Source organism: Etheostoma spectabile, chromosome 9 (genome assembly GCF_008692095.1).
Source record: "Etheostoma spectabile isolate EspeVRDwgs_2016 chromosome 9, UIUC_Espe_1.0, whole genome shotgun sequence".
NCBI classification, from domain to species: Eukaryota; Metazoa; Chordata; class Actinopteri; order Perciformes; family Percidae; genus Etheostoma; species Etheostoma spectabile.
The window spans coordinates 27,590,922-27,605,828 of NC_045741.1; the positions used below are offsets into that span (position 1 = coordinate 27,590,922).

The window sequence follows — 14,907 nt, forward strand, 5'->3', positions numbered from 1 at the left end:
AATGTCGGACACCATAGTTTTCTCTGGACCCCTGCCAAATCTAACCAGCGATGACATGTATAGCCACATCTCCTCATTTTGCCGCTGGCTATCGAGGTGGTGTCCAGATAATGATGTGGGCTTTGTGGATCACTGGCGGTCTTTCTGGGGAAGACCTGGTCTGATTCGGAGAGACGGCATTCATCCCACTTGGACTGGAGCAGCTCTCATTTCTAGAAATCTTGACAAGTTTATTAGTGGAACTAATCCTTGATAATCCAGAGTTGGGACCAGGAGGCAGAGTCGTAGTGTACACACTTGTACACATACACGTACACATATACACACACCCACCCACACCCACCCACACCCACACCCACACACACACACACACACACACACATGACTGCCAAGATTCCAATCGTCCGTTATGTAGTTCGACCACAAGTCTGTTATATTAATTATTATCTGTTCTACTTAATACTAATTGTCACCTATGACTATTGGGTACCTTACACATTTTACCGATTAATAGGAATTGGCATGACTCAAAAATAAACTGCAGAGGCAATGTATTCTTGCTCCTTCTTCTCTGTAGCTGAGCTCCACTCTCTGTGAAACATGCAGTGGAGAGAGAAGCTCTCAGGAAATCTAAATTAATTTAATGTGAGTCAGTACTCGGTAGTACCGACGTAATTTGGTCATTACCCTAAAAGGTGTCACGTTTGGTAACCAACCCTACCCATGACTGTTCAGGTGGCTGCCAAACTGGCCCTGTGGTCCACTGCCAACTTATCTGTGGCTCTCTGCCTGATATCAATAGACGATCCCTACACTGACAAATGGGTGTCCAGGGAGCACAGCAGGTCATGTTAACCACATGTGTCTCCTCCAAGGGTAGTTTGATCATCTGCCCACAGCACTCTCTTGTTCTCCACCATCCATAATGTACTCCTAACAAGGCCTAGGTTACATTTGAAATGTTAAGCCACTAGAGCCTCTACCATATTGGAGTTCCGTTTTGACAATTCTCTTTTGGAAAACTTACTTTAGAACATGTCTCTGCAAAATGCATGCACAAAGAAGAACCTGATGTTCTTCTCAAGTAGAAATACAAGTAGCTGCATGAGAAGAAAAGCTAATTTTAATAAAGAAAAAATATAAAATTGTTACAATGTTTTTCCTTTATACAACATTGTATAGTGGTAAAGTCACAAGGTCTGCGTGCCATCTAAACAGCAATTTCTGGCCGTATTCCAAACTATACATTCTCCTTTGCTATGCCATTTTGAAGATTACAGAGTTAGGAACAGTCACATCCTCTGAAGGACAAAGGGTCAACTCAGATTCTGCTTAATGGATCTACTTCTACAAAGAGCTGCCAGCTAATTCAGGGCAGAGGAACAGAGCAATGTCTGTCCCAGAGACAAATTATCTAGACAGAGTTAGAGCCATTATGATTGGCTTTTACAGGGGCCCAGTGTCACCCCGCCGTGGCTTTTTACAGTCAAAAATGAAATTGTGCACTTATTGGCATTCAAGAAGAAGCACTACTGCTGCCCAAACCATCAGCAAAGGAGATGAAAGACGCAGAAATATTTCTGGACAAGACTATAATCATCAGGCCAGCCAAATCGCTGAGCAAGAAATTAACAAATAATAGAATATAGAATATAATAATAATAATATATAACACTTTGCAGCATTTTTAGGTGGCATGTTTAGCAGGATGGAACAATGACCTGGCTGCATGAACGGGTCTGCAGTTTGTCAGTTAGCTTAAATGTAAGATCATGCTTCGACACAACAAACACATACACACTACTGAGCCCACCTATTGGTCACCATTTGACAGATAATCTGCGTGGCATCTCTAAAAAATAATGTAACTAATCAAATTCAAGTGATTTTGCTTCACTCTGTGCTGCTGTGCTCCCCCATCCCGGTCACAACATTAGGTAGTCTCACGCTTTCATTTTAATACTTTATTCTCTCACGTCATCATTGTATCATTAAAAGACAATTTCAGAAGGGACAATGATCGTATGTTGGCCGCGTGAAATGGTGAACCCCAAAAAAGCTACTAAAAGCTTTTCAGAGAGGGCCTGATAACTATAAACATACAGTAAAACAGAAAATATACAGACACTTAAATCTCAATACACAATAGACTCAACACAGACAAATCCCATAAAATACAAACTATCCCAGTACATAGATAACCCTTAAAGGATATTCAACAATCCTATGTTATAAGCAATGTTTCCTTCAGACTTTTCTTGAAGATGTAGACAGAATGCGACAATTTCAAGTTTTTATTAGGGTTGTTCCAGATGTGTGGTCCCCTACACACTTAGGCTTGTGCACTTCAGCCTTCACATTTTGCCAGTTCAAATAACGCACTACGAAGTCTTAGCTGCTTCTGCTTCTATATTGCTGTCAGCCAAAGTGTTGTTCACACTGGGCAGCAGTAGACAAAGCATGGCCAGAGTCTGACGTGGTTCAGGAGTTCAGGAGTAGTCTAGTAATGAATCCCAGAGCTGAGAGCATCAAAGGGGCAAGCTGAAATGTCAAATCACCCACACCCTTTGTTTTCTACATGTATGTGAGCTAGTCACCGGTGGTGTCTTGATGTCCGTCATTGCGGGCTGGACAACCCGTCATGACATTTCTGTTTTGTTTCTCAGCAGGAATTGCACGTCTTGCAACTTCAAAAGAGCAGCAATTTAATCACTTTCACTTCCTGCATTGGTAAATTCCCACCCTGTTGTACATCTTCAATCTGTGTGACGCGTTAAGGATGTAAAGGATATAAAGTTATGGTATTCTGAAGCTGTTGTATACATGAAAGTGATTTAATATAATAAGTTTCCCTAATTAATAAAAAGAAGTTTGCAGTATGTGGCCACAGTATGTGTGTCTTAGTCTACATCCGCGACGTTCCACTTCCGGGATTGCTCCCGTTCCACCGGATGCCGCTCTTTTCACCTGAATGTCCTTCACCTCCCTCTTTCTCTTTGTTGGCGTTCTAACCTCCGGTGGATTTCTGAGGACTCCTCAGATCTCTGGAGGGTAAATCCAGCTAGACACACGTTCCACCAAAACGAGTTCCTTTCCGAGGCTATTTTGCAGCAGCGCTGGGGGCACCGTCAGGCGCTTAGCACCACCTAAGACCATTGTAATTGGTTTAAAGAGTTTCCAATAAACCGGAGCAAGTTTTTCTCTCATCCCGGAATTCTGGCAATGCAAGACTAGTGTGAACTCTACTTAGCATTTCTCCAAAGAAAAGAACTGTGGGACTTTGCCTTACCTCTCCTTCTCCTCCCGCAGGTGTTCTTTAGAGCGGGGACTCTGTCCAGGCTGGAGGAGCAGCGAGACGTTCAGACCAGGAGGAATATCTCTCTGTTCCAGGCTGCCTGCAGGGGATACCTGTCCAGACAGGCCTTTAAGAAGAGGAAGGTAAGGCTGCTGCATACAGTGGCTAGGCTCACAACACATCTGAAGAATCCATCATTGTAGCCTCATTTGTACTGCAGTTTAAAAGTAGGCTCATTTCAAACAGGAACACCTGTTGGGTTGTGGTAGCTGTATAGGGGAAACATCAGATACACAGGGAGACTGGGTGCCTTGCGAGCTCACCTGGTTGAGCGTGTGCCCCATATACAGAGGGTCAGTCCTTGTCGCAGCGGCCGTATGTTTGCTTACAACCTGCAGCCCTTTGCTACATGCCGTCGCCCTCTCTCTCTCCCACTTTCATGACTTAATCTGTCGTGTCAAGAAAGGCAATAAATGCCAAAACAATAATATAAAAAATAAATAAAATGTGAGACGTCTCAAAATACAAACCCATTCTCAACAAAAACAAACACCATGAGCTTTATACTGTTTTGGAGGGGTATCTTTTTAAAGGCAGTTTAGTAACTTTCTGTCTATCCTTGGTATGTAATCTGTGGCCCTAGCTTCATACATGGAGAACTCAAAGGTAGTTTTACCTGCTGGCCCCATGCAGTTAACATGGTTAACAAAATACCAGAGCTTTGCCACGTTGGATTTATATACGTTTTCTTGTGTCAAGTGCGGCTCTGTCTCAGGGGTAGAGCAGTCGCCTAACAATCGCAAGGTTGGGGGTATGATCCCTGGCCCTGCAGTCCCATGTTGAAGGTTTCTTGGGCAAGACACTGAACCTGAGTTTTTACACTGGAATGTAAACGTGTGTGAGTGGTATCTGATTATCACCTTGTACGGCAGCCTTGGCCACAGCGTAGGAAAGTGTGTGAATGGTGAATGGTTCCTGTACTATGTAAAAGCGCTTTGAGTTGGTGAGACTAGAAAAGCACTAAATAAAAAAAAGTCAGTTTACAGTCCATTTAAGATGTAAGACAGAGCTGCTGTGGAATTTGTTCTCAATTAGCTATTAGGGAAAGCACTTGGGAACTCTTCAGAGAGCACAATGCTGGCAGTGGTAAATAATTCCATCTGAGATGAACTGAGCCGCTTATTCTGTTTTTACTGGTGAGTGACTCCTTGTCATTTGCCTGGCTCCCCTCCCTGCTCAACTGATGCTTCAGATCACAGTTCCCTGGTGATCAGCCGTCAGTCTGCCGAAGCAAAAGAGGCCTGATTGGTTGGACAGATGTCAGTCTCCTCTCCACCGGGATTCTACCACTGTTCTTGTATCTTCATCAACCACTTCAGTATTGTTCAGTATTTGGCTGTGGGAAAATCACCCACCTCCCATTGTCAGTCTTATGACTGCTCATCCTTCCACTTCCTTCCTGCTTTATTGACTTGGCCATATTCAGTAACAGAATACTATATACTATTTGCAATAACATTGTTACAAAAAGGAGAGGTGTCTTTTTGCTGCTGAGCATTTAGTGTAGCATGACTTTTTACAACGCTGAGGGGGAAGCAGAACAGTAAAGTTGTGGACAAACAGATGAGCTGAAACTCTTTATAAAGCTCCGTAAATATTCAGATAATAATTCCCTACAGGTTCAAGGTAACGCTAGAAGAATAGTTGCTAGGCTATTATCCCTGGTCTCCGACATCAGCAGTGACATCACCCATTGGTGTGTGGATGGCTGTTTTGAAGCCTTCAAGAATGTGGACGTCACCAGCCTGATTGTTTGAAACTAGACGTGACGATTTTTGGGTGGAGCTGGGGAGGATGACGCGGCCAAGCCAGTGGTGTTGCAGTGGTGCTGGGCTAAGCTAAAAGAGGGAAAGCGAGTCATCTAGTGGAAATTTACTGGCAGGTAAACACAGACCTCCGGGTACTGCCACCAATAATTCATATCCTTACGCTAGCACTTGATAGCTAGCTTGGTTGACAGAACACTAAACAAGACATTTTTAGGCAAAAAAATGTTCAAGTTAACTTTGATGAAGTAAAAGCGGGTCAAAGTTTAAGATGAAAACATGGAAAACAGCCAAAAAACACGTTGAGGTCTATTTTAATGTCCACAGTGTTAGCATTGTTAGCATTGCTAAGCCTCTTGAAAACTTGAAAGAAGCGATTGAGACCATAAACTCATTAAGAAAATGTTTACAGAGTCAAGTGAAAAGTAGGCTCATTTTCCTATAGACTTCTATAGAAACAGACTTCTTTTTGGAGCCAGTGGAGTTTCCCCCTGCTGGAAGTTAGATACCATTCAGGTTTAAGGCATTTCTGCATTGGCTTCACTTTTAAGGAAAGCTTGGTCTATTATTGTTACAGTCTGTGGGTAGTGGGCGAGTGCTGTATCCTGTGTTCATGTGTCCTCTAAAGACCGTCGTGGCATTTCAGACACTACACAGTGAAATGAAATCAAATGATGTTTGAACCCATGGAAATGCATTACATCATAGCCAAATGAGCTTTCTGGGTGCTTCACATCCTGCCCTTGTAAAGGATTTTGCGTGTCTGTGTTGTTCCACCAGAGTGAGCCTGACAAGTGGAAAACATTGCTGCTGTGGGCTGACTGAAGGTGCCAGTATGTTGACTCTGTGTGTGCATTACTTCACAGAGGTTTTGATGTTACTTGTGACGGTTTCTTCATGTGAACACCCCGTCATTTGGTGCTCTGTGTGTGTGTGTTGGTGTGTGTGTGTGTGTGTGTGTGTGTGTGTGTGTGTGTGTGTGTGTGTGTGGTAGAGATTGAGCTTTGGATCCCCGTTCTCCTTTTATTATCATTTCAGTTTATTCTTTCCTTCTGCACTGGGCTCAGGCCTGCCAACTAAAATGACTTTCCAAGGGTATTTGGGTTTTTCTTCTCTCTGTGTCCTCCAGAGAACTCACTTTGAGCCTCATCTCTCGGGGTCAATAGTAATCTCATGCAATTGATGAAGTTTGGAATTGGGTTTCTTTCCTTGTGACCGTAATGTGTATTTTTTAGGGATTCAGTTTCAGGAAGATAAGAAGACACTCACACTTTAGTGGCTTTTTGATTGCACCTCTGCATACCTCACTGTAGTCATTTTACTCTCAAGGCTCTGTGGATTTTGCCCTACAGATTTTCACTTCCTGATCTCCTCACTGAGGTGAGAGCTAATTATGTAAAATGTAAACATATTGAAGTGATAATGCGGTAAAATGCTGACTATAAATAGAATTACAAATTTGCTCAGACCTAATCTAATGGCTTTATGTTGAGGCACTATGAAGAGGCATAGTGCCTCAACATAAATCCATTAGTTTGTTCCCCCATCTCATCTGTATTATTCCTGCTGCGGGGAACGTCTCCCACTTCCTTCCAAGTTCTCTCTACCGGTCTGGGTTCAAAGCACTCCGGGACATATGTGAGAGGAAGGATGAGAACAAGTAAAGGAAGAAAGGAAGGGAAGCTGGGGAAAGAGAGACTGCACCTCGCCATGGGGGAATAGACAAATAGAAGAGTTGCGCTGGCTTCATTGAAGCCCTGCAGTCTCTCCTCTCTCTGTCTCTTTGACATTCATGGGGAATAGTTGAGAGTGGAGGAGCATGGGGGAATCCACTGCCAGCCAACCAACACTGAGCCTAATTAAATAGTTGCCCAAAGACGGAACACCCCCCCCCGGCACAGGCTGCTGCTGTGCGTGCGTACTTGTCAGGTGTAAAGGAGAGGTAGAGGACATTGGAAGACACACACACGTCATTACAGTTTCTTCTTCTATTGCTTAATGTGACTACTGTTTAATTCTGCCACAAGATGCCCAATCTTTATGGTAATATTATTCATGTAAGTGTTAATGAGTGATTAGCAAACTGTGCAGTGTTTATGCAGGTGGCACCTTGTACGGCAGCCCCGGCCACAGTGTATGAATGTGTATGAATGGTGAATGTTTCCTGTAGATGTAAAAGCGCTTTGAGCAGTTGTTAAGACTGGAAAAGCGCTATATAAATACAGCACATTTACATTTACATATGTTATCATTGAACCATTCCTAGTTATTACCTTGGTAATTGCATGGTATTATATCTGTTACCTTTTTATCACCTTATTACACCAGTATTAAATCCTATTACTGTGAGTTATTACCCTGTTATTACCTTGGTAATTACATGTTATTACCTTTATATTACCTCTTTGTTTTTGTACTGTTACCCCACTATTACCATGTTATTACCGTGGTGGAATTTAAAATGCTACCAAAAAACCTTAGTGGAAAGTTTTTAAAAGGTTTTTTTTTTTTTAAATGGCAGAAACATTGGTATGCCTGGCTGATGTGGAAAGGTTGGTGCATTGATAAGAGCACAATGTAATTGTAAAAAGTGCAACGGAAACAGACTTGGCGAACAAATCGTGACATACATTTGACTTGATTGTCCACTGAAGCTTTCGCTCTATTCAAGAGACTGAAAGTAACGGAAGAAGAAAACATCCGATACAGAAACGTTATGTGTGGAGTGATTGATACATGAAACAATCCGCATCATCATAGTTTGAGCCAATGGTCTAGTAAGTTAGTAAGTAAACTTTATTTAAATAGCACCTTTTACAGACAAGAGGGGTCACAAAGTGCTTTACAGTAAAACAAATAAAAACAACAACACATGAAATACAAGCTATATTTAAAGAGGTGTGTCTTTAGGTCTTTTCTAAAAGTTTCCACAGAATCCAAGGCTCTCGGGACTAAAGGGAGAGAGTTCCAGAGCCTCGGAACCAGCACAGAAAAGACATGATCACCTCTTGTTTCAAAATGTGTTCTGGGAACAGTTAAAAGGTCTTGGCCTGAAAACTTCAGAGAGTGACCAGAAGTATTTGCATTTGTATTTTGTATTATTATTTATAAAGGACAACAAACATTGCCAGTGTTGTGCCAGTCGGCTAATTTTAGTCTTTTGGTCAGATGATTTTAGACCATGGCAGGAAGCAATAATAAAAAAAAAAAAAAACACATTAATACAGGTTAAAATATATACATAGTAATCAAAAATACACCATAGTGTGTGCAATAGATCCTGGATGTAAGAGGGAGCTTGACCTTGCAAGGCTCTATAAGTAATGATTCAAATTTTAAAATGGACTCTAAAACCAATCGGTAGCCAATGAAGAGCCTTAAGCACCGGAATGATGTGCGATCTCCTGCTGGTCTTAGACAAAGGTCTAGCTGCTGCATTCTGTACAACTTGCAGTTTGTCCATGGATGATTTGCTTAAACAAGTGTACAGTACATTGTAATAATCCAAACGTGAAGAAATAAAAGCACGAACAAGCATCTCCTTCTTTTTCTTTGAAACCACTATGTGTTACGCAGGTATACGCCTTAAGAAATCTCCAGGATTTCCATATTCCCACCTTAAAATATGCAATAATAGACAACAACATACTTTTGTGACAGAACCTTCACTTCTGATATTTGTAATCACAAATACGGGGTTGAATAATGTGACAGCAAACTAAACTAACGCCGCAGAAAATGAGAGATGCATCGACCTGCTGAGCGCGGTGCGTAGTGTGTACGCAGCAACCGGGCCAGAATGCTCCCTTCACTGCACATTTTAGACGAGTGTAAGAAGCCTATTTTATTTTGTCCTCATTGCTTTGTAGTCAACAGTGAAACTGTGAAAGCACTCTTACTGCTTTGTTTTCGATGACATTTTTTATATATTTTTCTCAAAGGATAAATAAAGGTATTTCCACCATAAAAATGTATTCTGATACATTTTCATGAATAAATGCATAAAAATGTATCAGAATGAAGGTAATGAAGTCTTTATAACCCTAGGGGAGCGCTTTCAGGCCAAAAATGAAACAGCTGCAAGCTATATAATTTGTAAAAAGGATATCAGATACGGTGGTAACTAGGGCTGTAACCATATGAAAATGAAACCAAAATCGCGACACGCAGCTCCACGAACCTGTGGGAGAAAGAAGACTGGGATGTAATCAATGACAAAACGATGCCATCTGGCAAAATGTATTACGACACCCCTCCCCCCCCAAAAAAAAGTTAGTTACAGCCCTAGTGGTAACAAAACAAATGTATACATGCATATGGAAATTCTGTCCTTGGCTTTAACTTATTAATAATCCAAATGTACAATCCTAAAAACACTTAGGCTAAAGGTCCTGAAAATTCATCCATCTCAAAGTATCGCTATCAGTGATACTGGCCCTGTATTTATCGGATCAATACCAGTATCGCAGTATAACACACAACTACCACCCAGCGGCATCTCTCTGAACAGCGCTGCTCCCACCGAATGGACTTGTGTGTGTAGAAGGCAGTGGACCAAACCACTTTACTACTACTACACAGTTTTTAAAAATGATATAATATTTCATTATTTACAATACACAGTGTGTTTTTTTAATGTTTTTTTTAAGGAAGACAACCCTCAGATGGGCTAGATCCTGACCCCCCTGGGTCTTTCACCTGCAGTCTTTCACCTGCAGTGTCTCCCGTAAATATAGGACCGTCCCGCTGTGAAGACTTCGCCTTTAAAGCAACACCAAAGATTATTTCGTACCTTAAAATAATGTTTCCAAAAATCGTTTCAGTGGTTCATCAACTTGTAACAGGGTGAACGGCACCTCTGCAAAAGCTTTGGGGCTCTCTACCGACTATAACCGCGCTATGCAAGTTTGCCAGGTTGGGAAGCGGATCTGTAGTTTGAATGAGACAATTCCGCTTCCAACCGTTTGGTGGGAACCAAAGAGCGAGTGCAAAGCTTTGGTGTTGCTTTAACCAGTCCACCAAGATGTAAAAGTAGAAGACAGAATATTAGCTGTGCAGTTTTAATAGCCAAGTTTTAGGATATCTAGTTTTCTCTGAATAGGTGGATATTACAAAGGCAACCCTCAACTACTTGTCAGACTTCTCGGACTTCTTCTTACCTCCAGCTGAAAAGTAGATTGAATATCATAACTTGAAATAAGTTTAATACTTTTTACAGCAACAACTGCTTGACAAGATTATTTATCTTGGATATAAAAAAAGTAAAATTGAATCAACCTTAAATAAGATAGGTTGCCTTTTTTCTGAGTGGAGGCCTGAGGGAAGAGTGTATTCCTGTGCAGGTCAGGGGGAGTGTGGGAATGGGACATGAAGTGTTCAAATGAAGATTAGAGTGAAATGGCCCAGGTCAGTGTTTCTCATGCTGCTCTTCAAGGTTGCTGATCTTTCCTTTCATCCTGCCACACTGCTGCCCACAGATCGTTCCCCTGCCCACCGTCGTCTCCACAGGCTTTTAAAGCAGTTACTGGTCAGAAGTTTGGCTCCGGCTACAACTGGGTCAGTTCTAATCTCATAGCCTGAAAATGAAAGCTGATTGTTCCAGTTACAAGAAAATTTCTAAAATAAATTTTAAAAAGGAGAGAGGGGTTTTCTCTGAGGAGCAACATTTCTGTATCAGGACCTCCCAGTCATGCCTGCCTTTTCTGTAGAGAGCAATTTGTCCCAATTGTGCGTTATGAATGGCTCTGACTCAGATTACCTGCAGTTAGAGAAGAATCCTCTTAATGCCTCGTCAACAAGCTGCCAGTATAACATTGATGGTTTCATTTGTGCTTGAAACGTTAGCAGTCTGTCTGAGATCCATCAGCCAAACCACATATATGTGCATGTGGTTACGTGTGTGTGTGTGTGTGGTGTGTGTGTGTGTATATGAAAATATATATACATACATACATACATACATACATACATACATACATACATACACACACATAAATGTTTATGTCAAAGTAAAAGAAACTACTGATCATTTTAGGCATGTGTGATGACTCATCTTTCACCATGTTGTCAGGCCTCTCCTGTCTCAAAGAAAATTACTTGTGTTGGTTTGATTCTATAAAGGGCGGCTGTGTTGGAGAGTCCAAATCAAAGAACAATCTTGATTTTCATGGAAGTAGTGGATTTGCTCCACGTGTCTTATTTTGGAGGATCCCGTGGTCAGCTCAAACATTTTAATTGTTTTCACGTCCCTCATATTTGAGGGGAAAATTGTAACATTCAACAGAACACATTTACAAAAGTATAAGTATGAGATACTTAACTCTTCCTTATATTGTTGCCGGTGTGTGTGTGTGTGACAGATCCAGGATCTGGCCATCCGCTGCATCCAGAAGAACATAAAGAAGAATCGCGGTGTCAAAGGCTGGCCATGGTGGAAGCTCTTCACCACTGTCAGACCTCTGATAGAGGTGCAGCTCACCGAGGAACAGATACGTGGCAAGGATGTAAGTACACACACACACACACACACACACACACACACACACACACACACACACACACACACACACACACACACACAAATAGTCACAACTGAAATAGACTTATAGAAGTCAGAATTATTGATTTTTATGTAAGTTAGTAAAATTAATTATAAAGTGCTTTTCACAGATACAATGAAAACTTGTTTTAATAGGCATAAAAAACACATAAGAGAACACAATACACAATTCAAAGTACAATTATACATAAAGTGCAGACAGGTTAACCGAACGCCAGTCTAAATTGGTAGGTCTTCATCTGACTTTTTAAAGAATCCAGCAGCGGGCCATAAGTGTGGAGGCAGAGCATTCCATAGTTCAGCAAATTATTGGATATCATCTGCATATAAATGGTATCAGATATAACATCTGTTCTTGATTTGTCCCAAGGGCAGCAAAATATAAAGAGACCCTGTGCGATCCCACAAGACCCACCCTCAAACACATTGAAACTTCTGTCAGTAAAATACAATGAAAAGAAGCGAAAAGCGTCGCCGGATATATACACCCAATCATGTAACCTTTCAATAAGGATAGGGTGGTTTCCAGTGTCGAATACAGAACTGAGGTTAAGAAGTACCAACACAGAACCCTTTTCCACGTCATATTAATTCACTTCATCTGCTGTGTGTCCCCACTATAATGTGTGTCTGTCATTAACATCCTTTGTCTTCTCCCTTTCAGGAAGAGATCCAGCACCTGAAACAGAAGCTGGAGAAGGTGGAGAAAGAGAGGAACGAGCTGAGACTCAACAGTGACCGCCTTGAGAGCCGGGTAAACACACACAAACAAACAGGAGTTGTCTGAAAATAAAAATCCATATTGAATCGTGACATTTTCTGAATCATGCACCCGTATGATTAAAGAAAGACAGATTTATAGACAAGAAGATTTATATTGTTAGTATGATATTTCAGAATGTAGGAAGACAACAAAAGCTAGACACATTACACTATAAAGGCATTTCTCAGATTAAGGGCCAAATTGGGTTGCTACAATTTTGAAAATTAAAATTCCAAATTGACTAATTGGTATACATCAAATTATCAGTCCTTTAGTCAGAAGTGACGTTTTGAGCTCGGTTGAGACCATAAGATGAGGTAATGTATCATTTTTTTTCCATTTTGTTTACTAGGTCAAGTAAATGTGGCATTTCCATCACATCATCAAATATATGAGAAAAATAAAACTTAAATAAATAAAAAATAAATCGGTACTTTTTAAAACATGTGGTGGTTTCACATGGAATATATTTTATCTTGAACTCAATGGGATTGCTGATTTTTACTTGCAAGATGAATTATAGTCATTTATGTATCTAAATTTCTGATTCATCAATCCAGCCAGGATTGGAATATAAACTTATTTTAGGTAAATGCCATATAGTATATCAAAACTGTTTTAATACAGTGATCATTTAGACTGTCCAACGTTGTCAAAAATATACAATTGCTGGATGCTTTTGTAATTTAAACAAAATGATTGACAAAATATATATGGTGATGGTGACATTACAATTCTGGTAATGACAGTTTGTTGCAGTGATGGCAAATCACTGGTCATAACCTAATGTAATTTAAGAACCTAAGTGACTTCAAACCAAAGAAAACACCAGCTAGTAATCTGTTTAAACATCAAAACATAGTTTAATCTGATGTGTTCCCTGTGAAAATGATTGGTTCAGTATAATTATAGTCTAAATAGAGTATTTAATCATTTCATAGCTATGTTGAATAATAAAAAAACATGAAACAGGAGGGCAGTTAAGAACAGGCATCAGTCTTGCAGCATGAAATCCATGTGCCCCACAATATTAGGTTACCATGGCTAGCAAATAACTTTTGATGAAAAAACAGTAGGAAAGTGGCTTTCACAAAAACAATAAATACGTATATATTTTAATATAAAATATAGTTTAAAGAGCAACTTATTGCCATCTGTTTCTGCTGACCTTTAACTTTTCACCTTGCTGCAGTGACATAGAAGTGTACTTCATGCAGTGTGTCTGTACACAGTGATAGATTGGGTGCTTCTCATTTGTCTTAAATGTTACCTCATGTCCTTACAGAAACACATTTTTAGAGAAATGTGACATCCTCTCCTCTGAACCGTCATCTAAAATTACTTTTTAAAGATATCCTCAGATTTAACTCCAATTGGAGAGAGCTCCAAAGTTTAAGAGCTACAACCTCAAAAGCCTTTGCTATTTTTGGCTTGAGTCTACAGCGAGGAACAACCTATAAACTTTTGATCAGAGGACCTAAATTTTGTAGGGCGGTTTTAACTCAAATGTTTGATTAAATATCATCTGTTTAGCAGTGATATGTCCAAGAGGAAGCATATACAGTACAAGGCAAAAATGATGGGACCAAGGACCATTCCTTGCAGAACACCACAAATATATTCCCAGATGCTGTATACCTTACAGTTTGTATTTGCATAGGTAATGTGATGTGATGTGCTGTGCACGTTACTACAGCAGCATCGGATGAATTATGAAAGTTGTTTTATGCTTCCTCTATTTGGCAGACATACAGTTACTACATATTCAATTTGAACAAGATGGTGAATCAGAACTCAAGTATAATCTAAACTGGGTAGAAGTATTTCACCTGAATTGAATCTGTTGTTTGTCAGAGCAGTCTGATCAGCTGCAGGCAGCATCTAATCACAAACAGATTTCCAATAAAGGGGCACAGTAGTCCTTAAAAGAGTTCAGAAAAGGATGATCTCTTTTATCCATGCTCAAGCTCACTCCTTCGAACAGAAATAGGGAAACTGAGACATCCTTTAATGATGCTGGACCAGATTGATTTCTGGGTCACCCAAGGAGCAAGGACACATTAAATAAGGCAAATGAGAAGCAACCCTAGTTGTATAAGGGAATGTACGGGTATTGGTAGGAGTCAAAGAGTAAAACAGATATTCTAATGGTATTTTATGTCATGTCCCTGATTATCTCCTGTATAACAACCAATATAATTTGCATATGAATGAAATGTGATTGCTCCCCGAACCTAAAACAAAAACACCCAATTTCTGACAAAATACATTGTTGCAAGCTATGCACAATAATGATAATAATCTGGGGTTGCTGGGGCTCACTTGGTAAAGCTATCTTCTACCAATCTAAAGGAGTAGTCATTAAGACTAGAAAAGCGCTATTTAAATACAGTCCATTTACATAATAAAACAGTATAAACATGCTTGACTCCTGCTGTGTGTGTGTGTGTGTGTGGGTGTGTGG

At 40.4% G+C, this 14,907-nt stretch overlaps 1 protein-coding gene and 1 long non-coding RNA gene across 17 annotated transcripts in view; both read left to right on the forward strand.

Annotated features, from left to right (window-relative positions):
• The window catches only part of LOC116695664 (uncharacterized), an 813,105-nt gene that overhangs the window by 635,145 nt on the left and 163,053 nt on the right, over positions 1-14,907 (forward strand). The gene's annotated exons all lie outside the window — the stretch shown is intronic.
• Positions 1-14,907, forward strand: part of LOC116695586 (unconventional myosin-XVIIIa) — a 157,236-nt gene that overhangs the window by 81,213 nt on the left and 61,116 nt on the right. For all 16 annotated transcript variants that reach the window (XM_032525935.1, XM_032525936.1, XM_032525943.1 and 13 more), the window contains 3 exons: positions 3,310-3,438; positions 11,481-11,624; positions 12,345-12,434. In XM_032525935.1, the coding sequence (XP_032381826.1) occupies positions 3,310-3,438; positions 11,481-11,624; positions 12,345-12,434 (363 nt within the window). The remainder of the gene's footprint in view (positions 1-3,309; positions 3,439-11,480; positions 11,625-12,344; positions 12,435-14,907) is intronic.